We start from the raw sequence: 15,225 nt of genomic DNA, 5'->3' as shown, positions 1-15,225 counted from the left end.
TTGGCCTGTTAAGTTGAAACCAGTCAAAAACACCCAGATATTCAATGCCGGTCACTGGAAGGCCTGGCATTGAAATAAGGGCTCAGTGCCGACCGCGGGAGGCAGCCTGGCTACCTCCGTGATCTGAATATCGGCCCCAAGGTGTCCTTAAGCTGATATGCACATTTTGAAGACTGTTTCTAACTTTCTGCTTCTTTATTTAAACAGAGATGGACTGTCCTCCTAACAGTAGATACAGCAAATGCATGACTGCTTGCCCTGCCTCATGCAGTGATCTGGCCGCTCCCTCGGACTGTGACATGCCTTGTCTGGAAGGCTGTGAATGCCTCCCCGGATATGTTTTCAGCGGCTTCAGCTGTGTGCCATACAAAGAGTGTGGCTGTACTTATCTCAATAAGTACTACAAGGTAGGGCGAATTCCAGAAATGTGTGTTAGCCAGCAAAACCTAAAGATCCTGATATTCATCCTACAGCAGTCACCAGTTTTTAAGCCGCGCACAGCTGTGGGCTAAATTAAGCCTAGATATTCAATGTTGGACCATGTCTGGGCTCCAACACATCCGGGTAAGTGCAGTCACATGGAAGTTAATCAGAAACCGGTCGATATTCAGACTGGTGCCTGGTTACTATGGAAAATAAGTTAGGACAGCCTTTTTGCTGTTCTAACTTTATACACTTACTTAACCGATTAGTGAACTGAATTTCACTGCTAACTGGTTAAGTACCAGCCACCCTAGCACTAAGGCCCCAATGCGCAGAAGTAATGTGGGCGCTAGAAGCCACTGGCACCAGACTAGTACCTGCATTTACTAGTGCAAAACGTTCAAAGGCCCTTACTGTGGGAAACAAGGAGCTCACCTACGAACAGCACAAGTAGCATGCTAATGTAGTCAACAGCATGCAAATGAGGCCATTTCCTATTCCCTCCAATGCTCGAAGAACAGCGTGCAGAACGGCGCTCTCGTCGCTGCAAACCCTACGCCAGCTTGGGGTTGGCGTTAGGATGCCTATGAATATTGACAGATAAATTGTTAACATTTTGAGCTCATTTTTCCCGCCGAAGTTGATAACGAAATGCTAATGTGCAATAACAAGGGTTTGCTTGGGGATTTGATAAAAGAATCTTTTGTGCTGCTAGGCTTAATCCTCACGTTTCTCGGGTTAGCTGTACCTTTTTCTGAAATCAAGAAATAACATGATACAGAAACTCCAAAGAAGTATTTGGAGAAGGCAGGGAAATGGGTTGGTTTGATCAGATGCGAATGGACCTTGGATCCAGTGGCATATCCATAATGGTGCCTCTTCCCCCTGGCCATGCGGTCCCTTCCCTCCCCCAGTTTGACTGGTCATGCGCACATAGTTATTACACTGGTTGTTGTTGTGTGTGATGTGCAAAAAAAAAAAAATGACACAGCTGTGATTTGCCTGTGGCTTTTGCAGCTTTAGAGAGGTGGAAGTGAAGTTTTCTGTGGGGAGAACAGACAGTGGGGAATGTTTGTTATATTTGTTAGTTACATACTAGCTAGCTATAAGGTGGCACAAGGCTATTATACAGGTCTCAGAAATTGTGTTCTCAGTCTCCATCTGCTGGTAGGCAAGCATATCCCATGCGTCAGCAGCTGGACCGGGCTGGAGGGCCTAAAGGAAACAAAATTAGCAGGTAAAACTTAATTTCTACTTTGAATACAAAACAATTTTGAAAAGCTATTTACCTGTAGGTAAAGATTAGGTGCTGAAAGGTTTTTGAGTTATCTGGCTATGTGAATCCATTGTTTTGCTTTGACGGCAGGTGGTGTTGGCTGCTCTCTAGACGCTGATTTCCTAGGCAAATGCCTAGTTTGTATAATGGTTAAGCTGGCCCCTAAACTTTGGCTTTTCCTAGCACATAGTTCCCTTTTCTGCAGGAAACTGGCATGGAAGGTTTCAGCTAGACTGTAAAGGTTAAGCATGCCATTCACTTTTTTGACTAAATATTTCTATCATGCAAGTTAATGAGGGCATAAATTCCAAATAAGATTATTTGTCTAAGAAGGTGAGCCAGACTAAAAGGCAGGTAGCATGTGCACAATTGGACACTTTCCCTATTAAAAGCAATAAACCTCTATCATTGCCCCTGAATCAGTTTAGTTTGATATCTGAACTCAAATAAGTCTAAGCTGTGACAAAGTTTAGGGTTTTAGTGGCCTTTCATTTTCAGTGTGGTAGGAAATCCACACTGCCGACTGACATCACCTAATACAAGTTCATTTTTATTTATTTATTTTTTTGACCCAGTAGCTTCCTCCTGTTCATTCTGAACTACAGCCTTCATTTGTGGCTATCCAGGGATGTATTCCTAATTATCTCTCTCCCACGACCCCCCCCCCCCCCCCCCGCCCTCCAATAACTAGTCTGGTCATTTCAGCTGTGGTCCTCCTCCGCTACTGGAACCCTGTAGTCACTTTGAAGCAATGGCACTTTCTTCCCTCCCCCCCCTGCCTCCCAGGGACTGTGAACACTCCTGTTTAACTTCCTCAGCTCCTTTACACCTGGGAAGTGGAAGACTCCTGAGCAACCAACCACTCAGTACAGAAAAAATTATTAACAGGTACAATAAATGCTTGCCCTAAAATATTAGAGGCCTGATGTAGATGGAAGTATTACAGACAGAGCTCGATATTCAGATGGCGCCCGCAACCAACATTAAACTCGGAAATTTTATGTGGTCCTATTTCTGAAGTTATCTTAACTGACTATGTGCCAACTCCACCCCCGGAATGCTCCCAAAATAGCCATTTTGGCTCGAGTGCTAACTGAGCATTTTCAGTGGCACTATCCGGTTAAGTGCCACTGAAAATGCCTGGTTAGCCCCAGACAGGTGATTTAAAAAGCCAGGAGTCTCTCCTGGCTGTTTAAATAGTTTTGAATATCAGGCCCTTAATTTCTTAAATATACTACTACATACTGTGTGTTCTCACAAGGAGGTTTCTTTTCTTTTATTATTATTTTTAAGGCTGGAGAAAGGTTTACCACAGATGACTGCTCTCAGACATGTGTTTGTACAGAAAGCTCTACTGTCAACTGTCAGAGGACTCTGTGTTCTCCACAAGAAATTTGCACCATCGCAAATCTCACACGTGGCTGCTATATTTGTAAGTACAACTGACACAGTAAAGGTCTAACAACGTACTGGTTCTGGCCTAGCAGATGTATCGCTCCTGGGCCCCAGCAAAGTGAAGTTACAATCAATCTGTTCACGAGCATTTGCAGTACTTGGTGATAAGTTATGGAACACATTGTGATTTGAGAACTATCATCCAACATTTAAAAAGAAGTTAAATACACAGGTTTATAGTAAGGCTTTTGCTAAGTGAGTAAAGGAGAGCTGCTGTAATTTATAAGGGCTGTTGTTAGGATATGGGTTGGAAGGGAGGCATGGGCATATTTTATTTAATTGAAATATAGATGAGAAGGACAGGTACAAGTTCTGAATCGCAAAGTGCAAGAAGGAAAGATGCTCAGCTCATAGATTTCTCATTTGTCCTCATTCTCATTTCAGGATTAAATCAACCAAATCAAACATGGGCTAGGAATGCCCCGTATTGACCAGGAATGCCCCGTATTATCACTTAGACAGCACTGTAAATGGGGAAAACAGTGAGGGCGGGGGGGGGGGGGGGGGGGGGGGGACACTGGAAAAGCCAGGTGAAACCCATGACTGACCAAAACTGACAGAATTCATATTTCCAGTCAAACACCTGAATGGATACTAGGGTAATGTAAAAAAAAAAAAAAATAAGGCTCCTGTTTATAAAATGTGTGCTGAGGTTTTGCAGCAACCACATGGCAGTAGCCAGAATTAACGCCCGGTAGTTGTAAAATCTTTGTATTAACAGTTGAGGGCATCCCTGGTATTTTTAAGAGGGCTACCCAGGGCTGCCGAGTTACAAAGCCAAGCCCAGGGCAAACAATGTTCAGGGCCCCACCGCTGCTGCCCCCCCCCCCCCCCCACATCAGCGATCAAAAGAGACTGTTATTCTGGCCACAGGTCTTTCTTCCTGTTGTGTTCTCCTCCTGTGTCGTAATTTTCTGTTTCCTTATAAGCTGGACGCAGCAGGAAGGACTCGTGGCCGGCAGCGCAGTCTCTCTCAATCGCCAGCGCTTGGTCCTCCTTGGAGGCTGGGCCCATGGAAAATTGCTCTCTACTACTACTACTACTATTTAGCATTTCTATAGCGCTACAAGGCATACGCAGCGCTGGGGCTACTATCTTGGCAGCTGGGGCTACTCTCTTGGCAGCTCTGGGGCTACTATACAGTGCAGTTAGGTACACCTCTGCCATGTTAATGGTATAAAGCACGATCCCTGTTCATTCCACAACCCAAAATGGTGTTTTTTTGCATTAGGGGTTAATAAATAGAAATAAAAGAAAACAGAAAAGAAAATAAGATGATACCTTTTTTATTGGACTGACTTAATACATTTTTGATTAGCTTTCAAAGGTAACCCTTCTTGTTCAGAGCAGAAATGAGCAAATGTTGATAAATATCAATATATGTGAAACACAAAAGCATTTCAGTGACAGTCTCACAAGAAGAGGGTGGGGTAGGTTAGGTGAGAAACAGGGAGAGCTGAGGGGGGGGGGGTGAGAAACAGGGAGAGATGGATGGCTGATAAGGTGGTGATAAAGCAATAGAATTTTATGGATTATAGTGGGTTAGAAAACCTAGATCTTTGTTAAGTCCTGTCTGGTGGGTGTCAAAATACATCGTTTTGACTTTAAGGCCTTATGTTCCTGGATTGTCTTAAAATTCCCTTTTATTATGCTCACCATAAAACTATTGATGCAGTGTTCTGGTTTTGTAAAGTGCTGTCCCACAGAGGTGACATCCTGGTTGGCACTGTGATGTTTAATATATCTATGTAAATTGATTCTCGTCTTTAGCATGTGGCTTGTCTGTCCAATATAGCAGCCTTCTTCACACTTTTAGCATTGATATACACCATATCTGAAGATGAGCATATGAAGGATCCCCTCATACTGAATGTTTTTCCCATATGCGTTAGGAGGGTATTTCTAAGTGGGTGCCTGTTTTTAGGCACTCTGATGTTGCCTGTTAAAAGCCTATTTTATAATGGCATCTGGGTGCCCAGATTCTGTTATACAATACTATAACCCAGCATTGGTGCGCCTATATGTACATGACTGCAGTTACACCAGCCAAAAAACTGGCATAACTGGAGTTGAGGAATGGCCTAATGGTTAGTGCAGCAGGCTTTTGATCCTGGCAACCTGGGTTTAATTCCCACTGCAGCTCCTTGTGACCTCAGGCAAGTCACTTAACCCTCCATTATTCCACGTACAAAAAAACTTAGATTTTGAGCCCTCTAGAGACAGAGAGAGCACCTGCATATAATGTGTACAGCGTGGCGTACATCTAGTAGCGCTATAGAAGTGAGTAGTAGTAGTAGCAATCACATAAATGCAGGAGCATCTGTAACTTGAATTGATTTGCACTTTCCTGACCACTGACAGGCATGACCCATGACCTACAAAGCTAAAGGCTTAAATCTTAAAACTGCCTGAAAGCTGCATTTTTTCTGTGTTCTCTGTATTATTGCTGAGAGCTGTACATACAAGGTCACACTGTATCAGCAAAGAGTGCTCTTCCCCCTCCCCTGACAGAGTCGGTGCCGCTGACAAGGACACTCAAGAATATGTTTACAGTTTGGGAGAGAAGAAGTGTTGAGGACTTAGATAACACTATGATAAAACCTGGGTTCTAGGGGAATTCCTGTACGAGATGGCGACTGAAAGTCTTCGGTAAAAGAGCCTTGGACTTATTATAAGATGCTGTGTTTTATAAACATTCAGATTGTGTTCTGTGTTCCAGAATATTCAGATACTGTGTTTCATTCTATTTAAACAATGGGGTGAGACAGAAAGTAGCTGAGATTGCAAGTTGTAGACTGGATAGGAGGGGGATTGGTGCTCAATTCACTGTATATAAGTGGCTGTTATATTCTATCTAGAGGGGTGAGATTGCCAACCGAGTGACTCTTTCTCACGGTGGTCTCTCTCTCCCTCTCGTAACAAATTGCTATTGCCTGATTTCTTTGCTATTTCTTACTCTGTCTAATTACTTTACCTAATTATTCTAATTACTTTATCCAATTACTTTGCCTAATTACTTAGCCTGATTGTTTTGTTATCATCTATAATGGAATAAAGACTTACTCCTTGGAAAGAGCATGGCCTCTGTCTTTTCTGTCACCCTATATCTTGGAGGTGGCTGGTCCATTGTATCTGGGGTGGGTGTAAGGAGGTAGAAACCCTATTTGTCCCATATTTCCAAATTGTATATTTCTTATGGTAAGTAGATATATCAGAGAAATAATTCCCACATAATTACAGCCCTCACTGATACTAGGTTGTCAGAGGGGGCCATAGTATTTTGTAAGTTATGCATGTGTAATTTGCTGCCCTGCCCATGCCCTTTTCGTGCTCCACCCATATGAGCACCCCCTTGCATTTACACTCTATCCCCCAGATTCTATAAGTGTCGTGCAAATTTACATGCACAAAAGTGTGCACTATTCTGAGATGTGTATGCAATGAAATTGGCCAACAAGCCAATTAATACTAAGAATTAGGTGCTAACAATTATTGGCATTAATTAGGGTTACCATTTTGTGTCCTCTGAAAAAGAGGACACATGTCACGCCCCCTAGCCCGCCCCTGCCACGCCTCATGCCCCGCCCCCACCACACCCCCTTTGGGTCCTCATTCCGCCCCTATTCCCCGCCCCCCCCGTCACATAGTCCCCTCCCCCTCTCTCACATACCCCCCCCTCACTTACTATCTAGCCCTGGTGGTCTAGTAGCGTCTTCTCTTCGGGGCAGGAAAGAGCCCCCTCTTTCCTGCCCGGAGCACTGCCTGCTGCATCCTCCTCGGTCTGGCTGGGGATTCAAAATGGCCACCGAGAGTTGAAGCGGCCTCGCGAGAGTTCAACTCTCGGCGGCCATTTTGAATCCCCAGCCAGACCGAGGAGGATGATAGACAGGGGAGGCAGCGCTCCGGGCAGGAAAGAGGGGGCTCTTTCCTGCCCTGAAGACGTCACTAGACCACCAGGGAACACGGTAAGGAAGGGGAGGGGACGGGAGACCAGACCCGCGGCGCCGATCGCCCGCCCACACGCACGCGCCTGCCCGCACCCGCGCCCACGTTTGTCCAGAAATCCGGACAAACGTGGGTGCAGGCAAAATCCGCCGGACGCCCCGGACATGCCCTCAAAAAGAGGACATGTCCGGGGAAATCCGGACGAATGGTAACCCTAGCATTAATTGGCAACAATTTGGATTTGCGCACGCATCTTGCTAAGCGCTATTCTATAAAGATCCGTGTTCAAATTTTATAGTTTGCAACTCAAAAGGGGGCATGGCCCTAGGAGGGTCATGGCGTTCACTAAAGATGTGCATAGTATTACTGAGTACCGGGGATCCACGCCTAATTTACGCATCAGCATTCACACCAGGGTTTAGTTGGTATAAATCCTCATGCCCAAAATTTGGCTCAGAAATTGTCTCTAAGTGGTATTCTATAAACATAAATGGTATGCAACCTGGAGTGCTGTTTATAAAATAGCGTGCTGCGTGGATTTTTTTCAGTGCCCAAATTTGAGCACCATTTACTAAATCTAGTCCTATACCACTTACAAAATAGTGCTTAATTCGCAAAAGTGCTAGTATTCTATACATTTATGCATTCAAGTGGCCACTTGCAGAATTCCTTTTTATCTGAGTAATGTGAGAATTAACTCACATTAACAGTTAACATGCTGAATTAACTGTTAACCTGGGTCTGTGCTCTAAGCACACAGTAATTCCCATATTAACCAGCCAGCATGGTTTAGTAAATAGGGGCCTGAGAGAAGATGGAGTCTCACCTACAGCATGCTGTAAACTTATCCGGAAGAGAACTATTAAATCATACCAGATCTGTATTACTCTACACAACTTTATATGGGCTTAATTCTGCTTGTTTGCAGCTGGCCCCTGCCTGGAAAATCCATGTGAAAATGGAGGTGAATGTATTGAAAAAACTGTGAATGCCGAAAACAAGACCATGTATTGTCAATGCCCAGAGACACATGGAGGTACTTTCTGTGAAGCTGAAAAGCCAAAAGGTAAATTACTATTACAATTACTCTTACCTGTCACATTAGCAAAACAATAAGATGAGACTAGGAATTCCATTAGGTTGACTAGCTCATTGAGGTGCAGATGATCAAAAGCTCCACACTGTTCTAAAAATAGTGTGGGCCTCTACCACCCCTATGATCAAAGATAATATAGCATGCAGATTTAAGCAGGTTTGACAGGTCCGGCCTGTCAAAAGCCCAGACCTGTCAAACACAGGCTGGAGGTCTGTGGAACCCCCAGACCCCCCTGCAACCTCAAGGCACTGGTGGTCCAGTGCCCCCCCCCCCCCCGAATCCCCACTCCAAGCCAAGTGACCCCCGGCCCCCCCCCAACGCAAGTTCACAGGGGCCCTCCCATAAAAGCCCTGGTAGCCCAGTGGGCTGCAAATGTAAAACTTCCCCAACTTGGTGGTCTAGTGGCCCCCTTCCACACACCCCCGTAGCTTGTGGAGGGAGAAGTATACTGCCTCACTGCCTCCTCTTCCAGCACCACCTTGAAAATGGCGGCACCCAGCCTTGCCCAGTGCATCCTGGGATCCACTGGGCGGGGCTTCACATCAAAATTAAAAATAAACCGGATATTCAATGCCAGTCACCAGAAACAGCCCAGCATTGTATAGCCGGGCTGACCACCGACCGCAGGAGATAGCCAAGCTCCCTCCCACGGTCTGAATATTGGCCTCAATGTGTACACCTAGTAACACTATAGAAATGATTATTAGTAGTAGTCGTCGTATTTAAGTGTCTATGAAGCTCCTGTTCTATAAAAGCATTATTCTTATAAGGGTACACTCCTCAATAATTAGTTGTATTTGGTATATTCTATATATTTTTTTCAAACAGCTATTAATTTATCTATCATCAATCTTTATTATTCTTTATTTTAATCATTATAACCATAAACATCTATCCACTCAATGCTGTTCTCATCTATTAAAACCATTTACACATATCAACATTCACATCACATTCATTCCATGCTTGGGCGTAATTTAGACGTTTCCACGAGGGTATAGTGAGGCTTGAGTGCCCAGTGGCTTTTTGGCAGCCAAATTATTGACCCCTGAAGATGCTGTATAAGAGAAACATATACATGTAGGGTCACAGCATGCAAACACAACACGGGTAACATTGAGACATCAGTAAGTATGAATAAGCTAAGGAGAATATGAAGGCTCAGCTACATGTTTCTTCTTTTCGATGGTATTGAAGAATTTGACGCATGCAGTAAAAGTGTTAAAAGAAGATTGTGTCAAGGAGTTGAAGTGTGGAATAATGAATTCAATCTAAAAATGGAGAGTTGATTTTAAGAGAAAAACATAAAACTGAATGGTGTTAGCTCCAATTAGGTGGAGCAAAGCTCTGTGGACCAAAATCAAAACATATATAGTTAACCTCTACAGATATTATTGTGAATTAAGATAAAAACGAAAGTATGTGCTGTTATTGTAAGACATTATTAGGAATGTGGACTGTTGCTTTCATTAGAGATTTGTAAAAAAAAAAAAAAACTTATTATAATATGGATAAATGAGATGGAATGAATGTGATGTGAATGTTGATATGTGTAATTGGTTTTAATAGATGAGAACAGCATTGAGTGGGTAGATGTTTATGGTTATAATGATTAAAATAAAGAATAATAAAGATTGATGATAGATAAATCAATAGTTGTTTGCAAAAAAATATAATTTATGCATGAGTCCTATGCCAAACAAAAAGGTAGTGTAAGTGCTCACATCTCAATGCCAGAGATACGCACAGCAATGTACAGTATTCTATAAGTTATATGTGAGTCCCGCCCACACTCTGCTCAGACTCCGCCCATGTGTATGCCTGCCTGTCAAATAAGTGCTTAGGCAGATTTTTGACATATATGTGCATATGTGCCCATGCTGGTATTCTAATCATTTACGGTGGGCTCCTTTTACAAAGCCACGCTAGGAATTGAATGGGCTTTGTTGCATTTGCCACACTAGAATCACTAGCGTGGCTTTGCAAAAGGAGCCCTGTGTAACTGCCATATAAATTAGCTCCCACTTTATAAAATTACTCTCCAACAGGCAGATGATCAAAAGCCCCGCGATGTTCCAAACAGCACACTAAAAATAGCGCTGGAACAGCACGGGGCTTTACCGCACCGATGATCAGAGATAATGCATGCAAATTTAAGCAGCGCAATTATCTCTGATCATGGGGTAGAAGTGCGGGAGAATTGTGTCCGAGCATGCGCTCAGCACAATCCTCCCACACTTGCTTGAAAGGTCTGGACTGTCAAAAGCCCAAACCTGTCAAACACAGGGGCTGGAGGTCCATGGGACCCCCAGGCCCTGACTACCCCTGCCGAGCAAGGCAAAACGGGGGCTGGAGGTCCGGCGGACCTCCGGTCCCCCTGACGATCCCACCCCACCCCCAGGTTCAGGGAGGGCTGGAGATCCGGTGGGTCTCCAGCCCCCCCAAACCCGCTGAAAATGGTCCCTGCCTGGTGGTCCAGTGGCCGTAGCCGCCCCCCCCCCCCCCCCAGCGACAGGGGGGCTGGCGATCTGCTGGGTTATTTATTTATTGCATTTGTATCCCACATTTTCCCACCTCTTTGCAAGCTCAATGTGGCTTACAATACATCATGGATAGTGGTAATGATAAGAGAATAGACATTTGGTGTTACAGAAGGATTTTGTGTTGAATGGTAATGGAATACATGATAGTAATATAACATAAGGCATTATTAACATTTCTGGATATATGTGGGAGTTTCACATGTTTTGATCTTTGTGGTATATCTTGTCGAAGAGATGGTCTTTAGTAGTTTACGGAAGTTGGTCAGTTCATAGATCGCTTTTAGGTTGCCTGGCAATGCATTCCAGAATTGCGTGTTCATATAGGAAAAGGTTGATGTGTGCATTAATTTGTATTTTAGACCTTTACAGTTGGGGAAATGAAGATTAAGGAATGTGTGAGATGACCTTTTAGCATTCCTGGGTGGTAGGTCTATCAGGTCTGACATGTAGGCTGGGGCCTCGCCATGGATGATTTTATATACTAGGGTACATACTTTGAACGTGATGTGTTCTTTGAGTGGGAGCCAGTGTAGCTTCTCTCGTAGGGGTTTTGCACTTTCGTATTTTGATTTTCCAAATATGAGTCTGGCTGCCATGTTCTGGGCTGTTTGGAATTTTTTGAGTATTTGCTCTTTGCAGCCAGCGTAGAGTGAGTTGCAGTAGTCTAGATGACTAATTACTAATGATTGTACCAGATTACGGAAGACGGTCCTTGGAAATATTTATTTACTTATTTTATTTATGACATTTATATCCCACATTATCCCAAAAACAGGCTCAAGTTCAATGTGGTTTAATTAACCTTATATTAATTTTGATACATTACTTCTTCAGTTGCATTCTATAACTCTAATCACATGTTCACTGGCAATGCTGTATTGTAGAGGACCAGACAGAGTTAATACCCAATAAAGGTCAAAGCAGAAGCATGTTATGTTTTTAGGTAAAAGAAGTGGCTAAAACAGAAAAAAAAACCATTATTCTACAAAAGCACAGTCCTTCCAAACAATAGCAATAAACAGTTGCCTGGTTTGGTTTCTAAGTTCCATTCTGAAACTTCCCCTTCACGTCTGAAGCCTTCTGAAATGTTTATTTCACAGTTGCAGAGGCCGTGGTCTTGGCTGACTAGTTGGAAAGCATGCTTAGATGACTAGGTGCCAGGATTGTACAAGATAGAAAAGGAACAAATGTCATTTTCAAGTGGTCCAATAAACTGTAGGATGCGTGGCTGATATTTGTTTTCTTTCCTAGGAGAACCATTTAATCCAACTATCTACATTGTTGTGGGCACTATGCTTGCTGTCATCCTCCTCTGCACCATCACAGGACTGGTCCTATGGAGGTGCAATGCCAGGTAGCGAACTGTTTAAATATGCATCAGGCTTAGAAACACCTTGTATGCACAAAGTCACTTTGATATCAGCACTACCTCTGGCCCACATATCAGTTTTAGTAACCATTCTGTAGAGCAGCCATTCCCAATCCAGTCCTCAGGACACACCTAGTCCCATCAGGTTTTCAGGCTAAACACAATGACTATAGAACATCTCTCTATATAAAAGGCAACCCCAACGTTCTGAAGCCTCCACGGAAGTTGAGGCGCCCGAGATATCCGGTGTGCCCTGGAGTGTCTGCACTGCCCTCGCGTCAAAACGTCATGACGTCGAGGGCGGAGCTATGACACTCGAGGGCCGAAACGGAAACGCCACAGGCACGGCCACGGAGGCGCAGCAAAAAAACAAAACAAAACCCTCCCCACACACAGCGACGCGAACCCCGAACAAGGCAAGTAGCTCGGAGGGAGGGGGCCCCTTGCTAGAGCCCGTTTCATTGCGCTCAGAAACAGGCATTTTTTCCTAGTAAGAACATAAGAGTAGCCATACTGGGTCAGACCAATGGTCCATCTAGCCCAGTATCCTGTTTCCAACAGTGGCCAAGCAAGGTCACAAATACCTGGCAGAAGCCTGAACCATGGCAACATTCCATGCTACAAATCTCAGGGAAAGCAGTTGCTTCCCCATGTCTGTCTCAATAGCAGACTATGGACTTTTCCTCCAGGAACTTGTCCAAATCTTTTTTAAACCCAGATATGCTAACCACTGTTACCACATCCTCTGGCAATCTAGAGCTTAACTATTCGTTGAGTGAAAAAATATTTCCTCCTATTTGTTTTAAAAGTATTTCCATGTAACTTCCTTGCGTGTCCCATAGTCTTTGTATTTATGAAACGAGTAAAAAATCAATTTACTCATTCTACAACTCTCAGCATTTTCTGTGTTTATTTCAAGCGGAATAGCCCTAACCTCTTTAGCCTTTCCTCATATGAGAGGAGTTCTATCCCCGTTATCATTTTGGTCACTCTCCTTTGAATCTTTTCTAATACTACTATATCTTTTTTGAGATACAGCTACCAGAACTGAATGTAATAGTCAAGGTGGAGTTGCATCATGGAACAATACACAGACATTATAGTATTTTCGGTCTTATTCACCATCCCTTTCCTAATAATTCCTAGAATCCTGTTTGCTTTTTTGGCTGCTGCTGCACACTGAGAAGATTTCAGCATATTATCTATGACACCTAGCTCTTTTTCTTGAGTGCTAACTATGATTTGAATGTGTATCACCTTGCATGTGTCCACATTAAATTTCATCTGTCATTTGGATGCCCAGTCTTCCAATTTCCTAAGGTCTTCCTGCAATATTTCACAGTCCATTTCTGTTTTAACAACCTTGAATAGTTTTGCATCATCTGCAAATTTAATTACATCACTTGTTATTCCTATTTCCATATACATGAGATAGATTTGCATGCACTGCCTCAATTTTATGCAAATCTAACTCCTGGATATTAATTGTGGATAACCTGAAAACCTGCAGGGACTAGGTGTGCCTTGAGGACTGGGTTGGGAATGGCTGCTGTACAGCATAAGAAAATGGCACATGAGGTCAAAAACTGACAGGATAATATTAATATGCCTTGCTGTATGCCACTAACCAGGGCTATGCAGTTGGTACACCAAACCTTCGACTCCAACTCTGACCACAGCCCTGCCACTAATAGCAAGAATTCACCCAAATCATGATTTTTCATGAAAGAGTTTTATCAGTAGTAGTGGGTCTTTTTGTGACAAAGCAGCAACCAGTCTCTCCTTTACTAAATAGCTGTTTAATTATCTTTTTCAATAACTGCTACATGATCTTTCAGAGAACTATATAAATTAAGCTGGTAGGACCATTACACGTCATAGCAGACAGGTAAAGGTAAAGTTGTCCCCTGTATGCAAGTACCAAGTTGTGAATAACTTATGGGGGCTGCCACTTGTGTGATGGTTTCTTGGCAGACTATTAGCAGGGTGGTTTACCATTGTCTTCCCCAGTTATCTTTACCTCCTAACTAAGGCTGGGTACTCTTTTACCGGCTGAAAATGGATGGATAGCTGAGTTGGCCAGATGCTAGCTACATGAAACCAGGTTAAGAACATACAAACATAAGAATAGCCATACTGGGTCAGGCTAATGGTCCATCTAGCCCAGTATCCTGCTTCCAACAGTGGTCAATCCAGGTTACAAGTACCTGACAGAATTCAAAGAACAGCAACATCCCAGAATCCAAAATAGTAGCACCATTCCATGCTACCAATCCCGGGACAAGCAGTTGCTTCCCCATGTCCATCTCAATAACAGACTAGGGACTTTTCCTCCAAGAACTTGTCCAAACTTTTTTAAAACCCATATATGCTAACCACCATTACCACAGATTGTGGGTGCAGTAGGCAAGCAAACTACTGATTACACCATGAGGCATTCATAGCATAGAGACACTTGCAATCCCCCTCCCCCCCAAAAGAGATTAAAAAAACACCATGACAACCAGTAGTTTCAGCAAACAGGGCTAAGGACTGGCATGGAAGCTAATGTACCTTCTCAGACCCCTAGGGTGGTTGATCCAGCATAGAAAAATAAAGAGATATGTTCCTCAGGACAGTGGATGGAGAACCTCCTGCACCTCTGCTGCCCTCATCTGACAGGTTTCAGTTTCAGCCTGGCTAAACACTTTAACTGACATACAGAAATTATAGGAGAATAAAGATCTGGTCTATGAAGGATTTCGACATGTGGTGAAAATGATTACTGTTAGTACTAATTGCTCATGGTCAAAATTTATAAGCTTGCATGAGAAGTGCTTCCTAATCAGTAACATCTGCTCTTTTTCATTCCTACTTTACTACTGTGCACATATGATTTACTGTGTTTATAATTCTGCATTTCTTCTGATCACCTTTGTAGGAGGAAGAAGAAAAATTCTCAGGGATCAGATTACTTTGTGAATGATACAGAAAGCACATCAAACTCCAGCATCTACCAAGAAGCAGATTGGGCAGTCAACGCTGCATATGTTGAAGAATGAGATGGCCAATCACAACTTAATTAGTGTCATCTCAAGTGGGATTGTGTATCCCAAATGTTTAATTATGTGCAATACCA

General features: G+C 43.3%; 1 protein-coding gene across 1 annotated transcript; it reads left to right on the top strand.

Annotated features, from left to right (window-relative positions):
* Positions 1-209: 209 nt before the first annotated feature.
* Positions 210-15,222, top strand: LOC115478385 (zonadhesin-like). The gene is made up of 5 exons (XM_030215683.1): positions 210-407; positions 2,993-3,131; positions 8,028-8,165; positions 11,990-12,092; positions 15,028-15,222. Exons 1-5 carry the CDS (start codon positions 210-212, stop codon positions 15,146-15,148), a joined length of 699 nt encoding a protein of 232 aa, XP_030071543.1. The 3' UTR covers positions 15,149-15,222.
* The last annotated feature ends 3 nt before the right edge of the window (positions 15,223-15,225 follow it).

This window comes from Microcaecilia unicolor, chromosome 10 (genome assembly GCF_901765095.1).
Source record: "Microcaecilia unicolor chromosome 10, aMicUni1.1, whole genome shotgun sequence".
NCBI lineage: Eukaryota > Metazoa > Chordata > Amphibia > Gymnophiona > Siphonopidae > Microcaecilia > Microcaecilia unicolor.
This window is presented reverse-complemented; position numbering and strand designations above follow the sequence as displayed.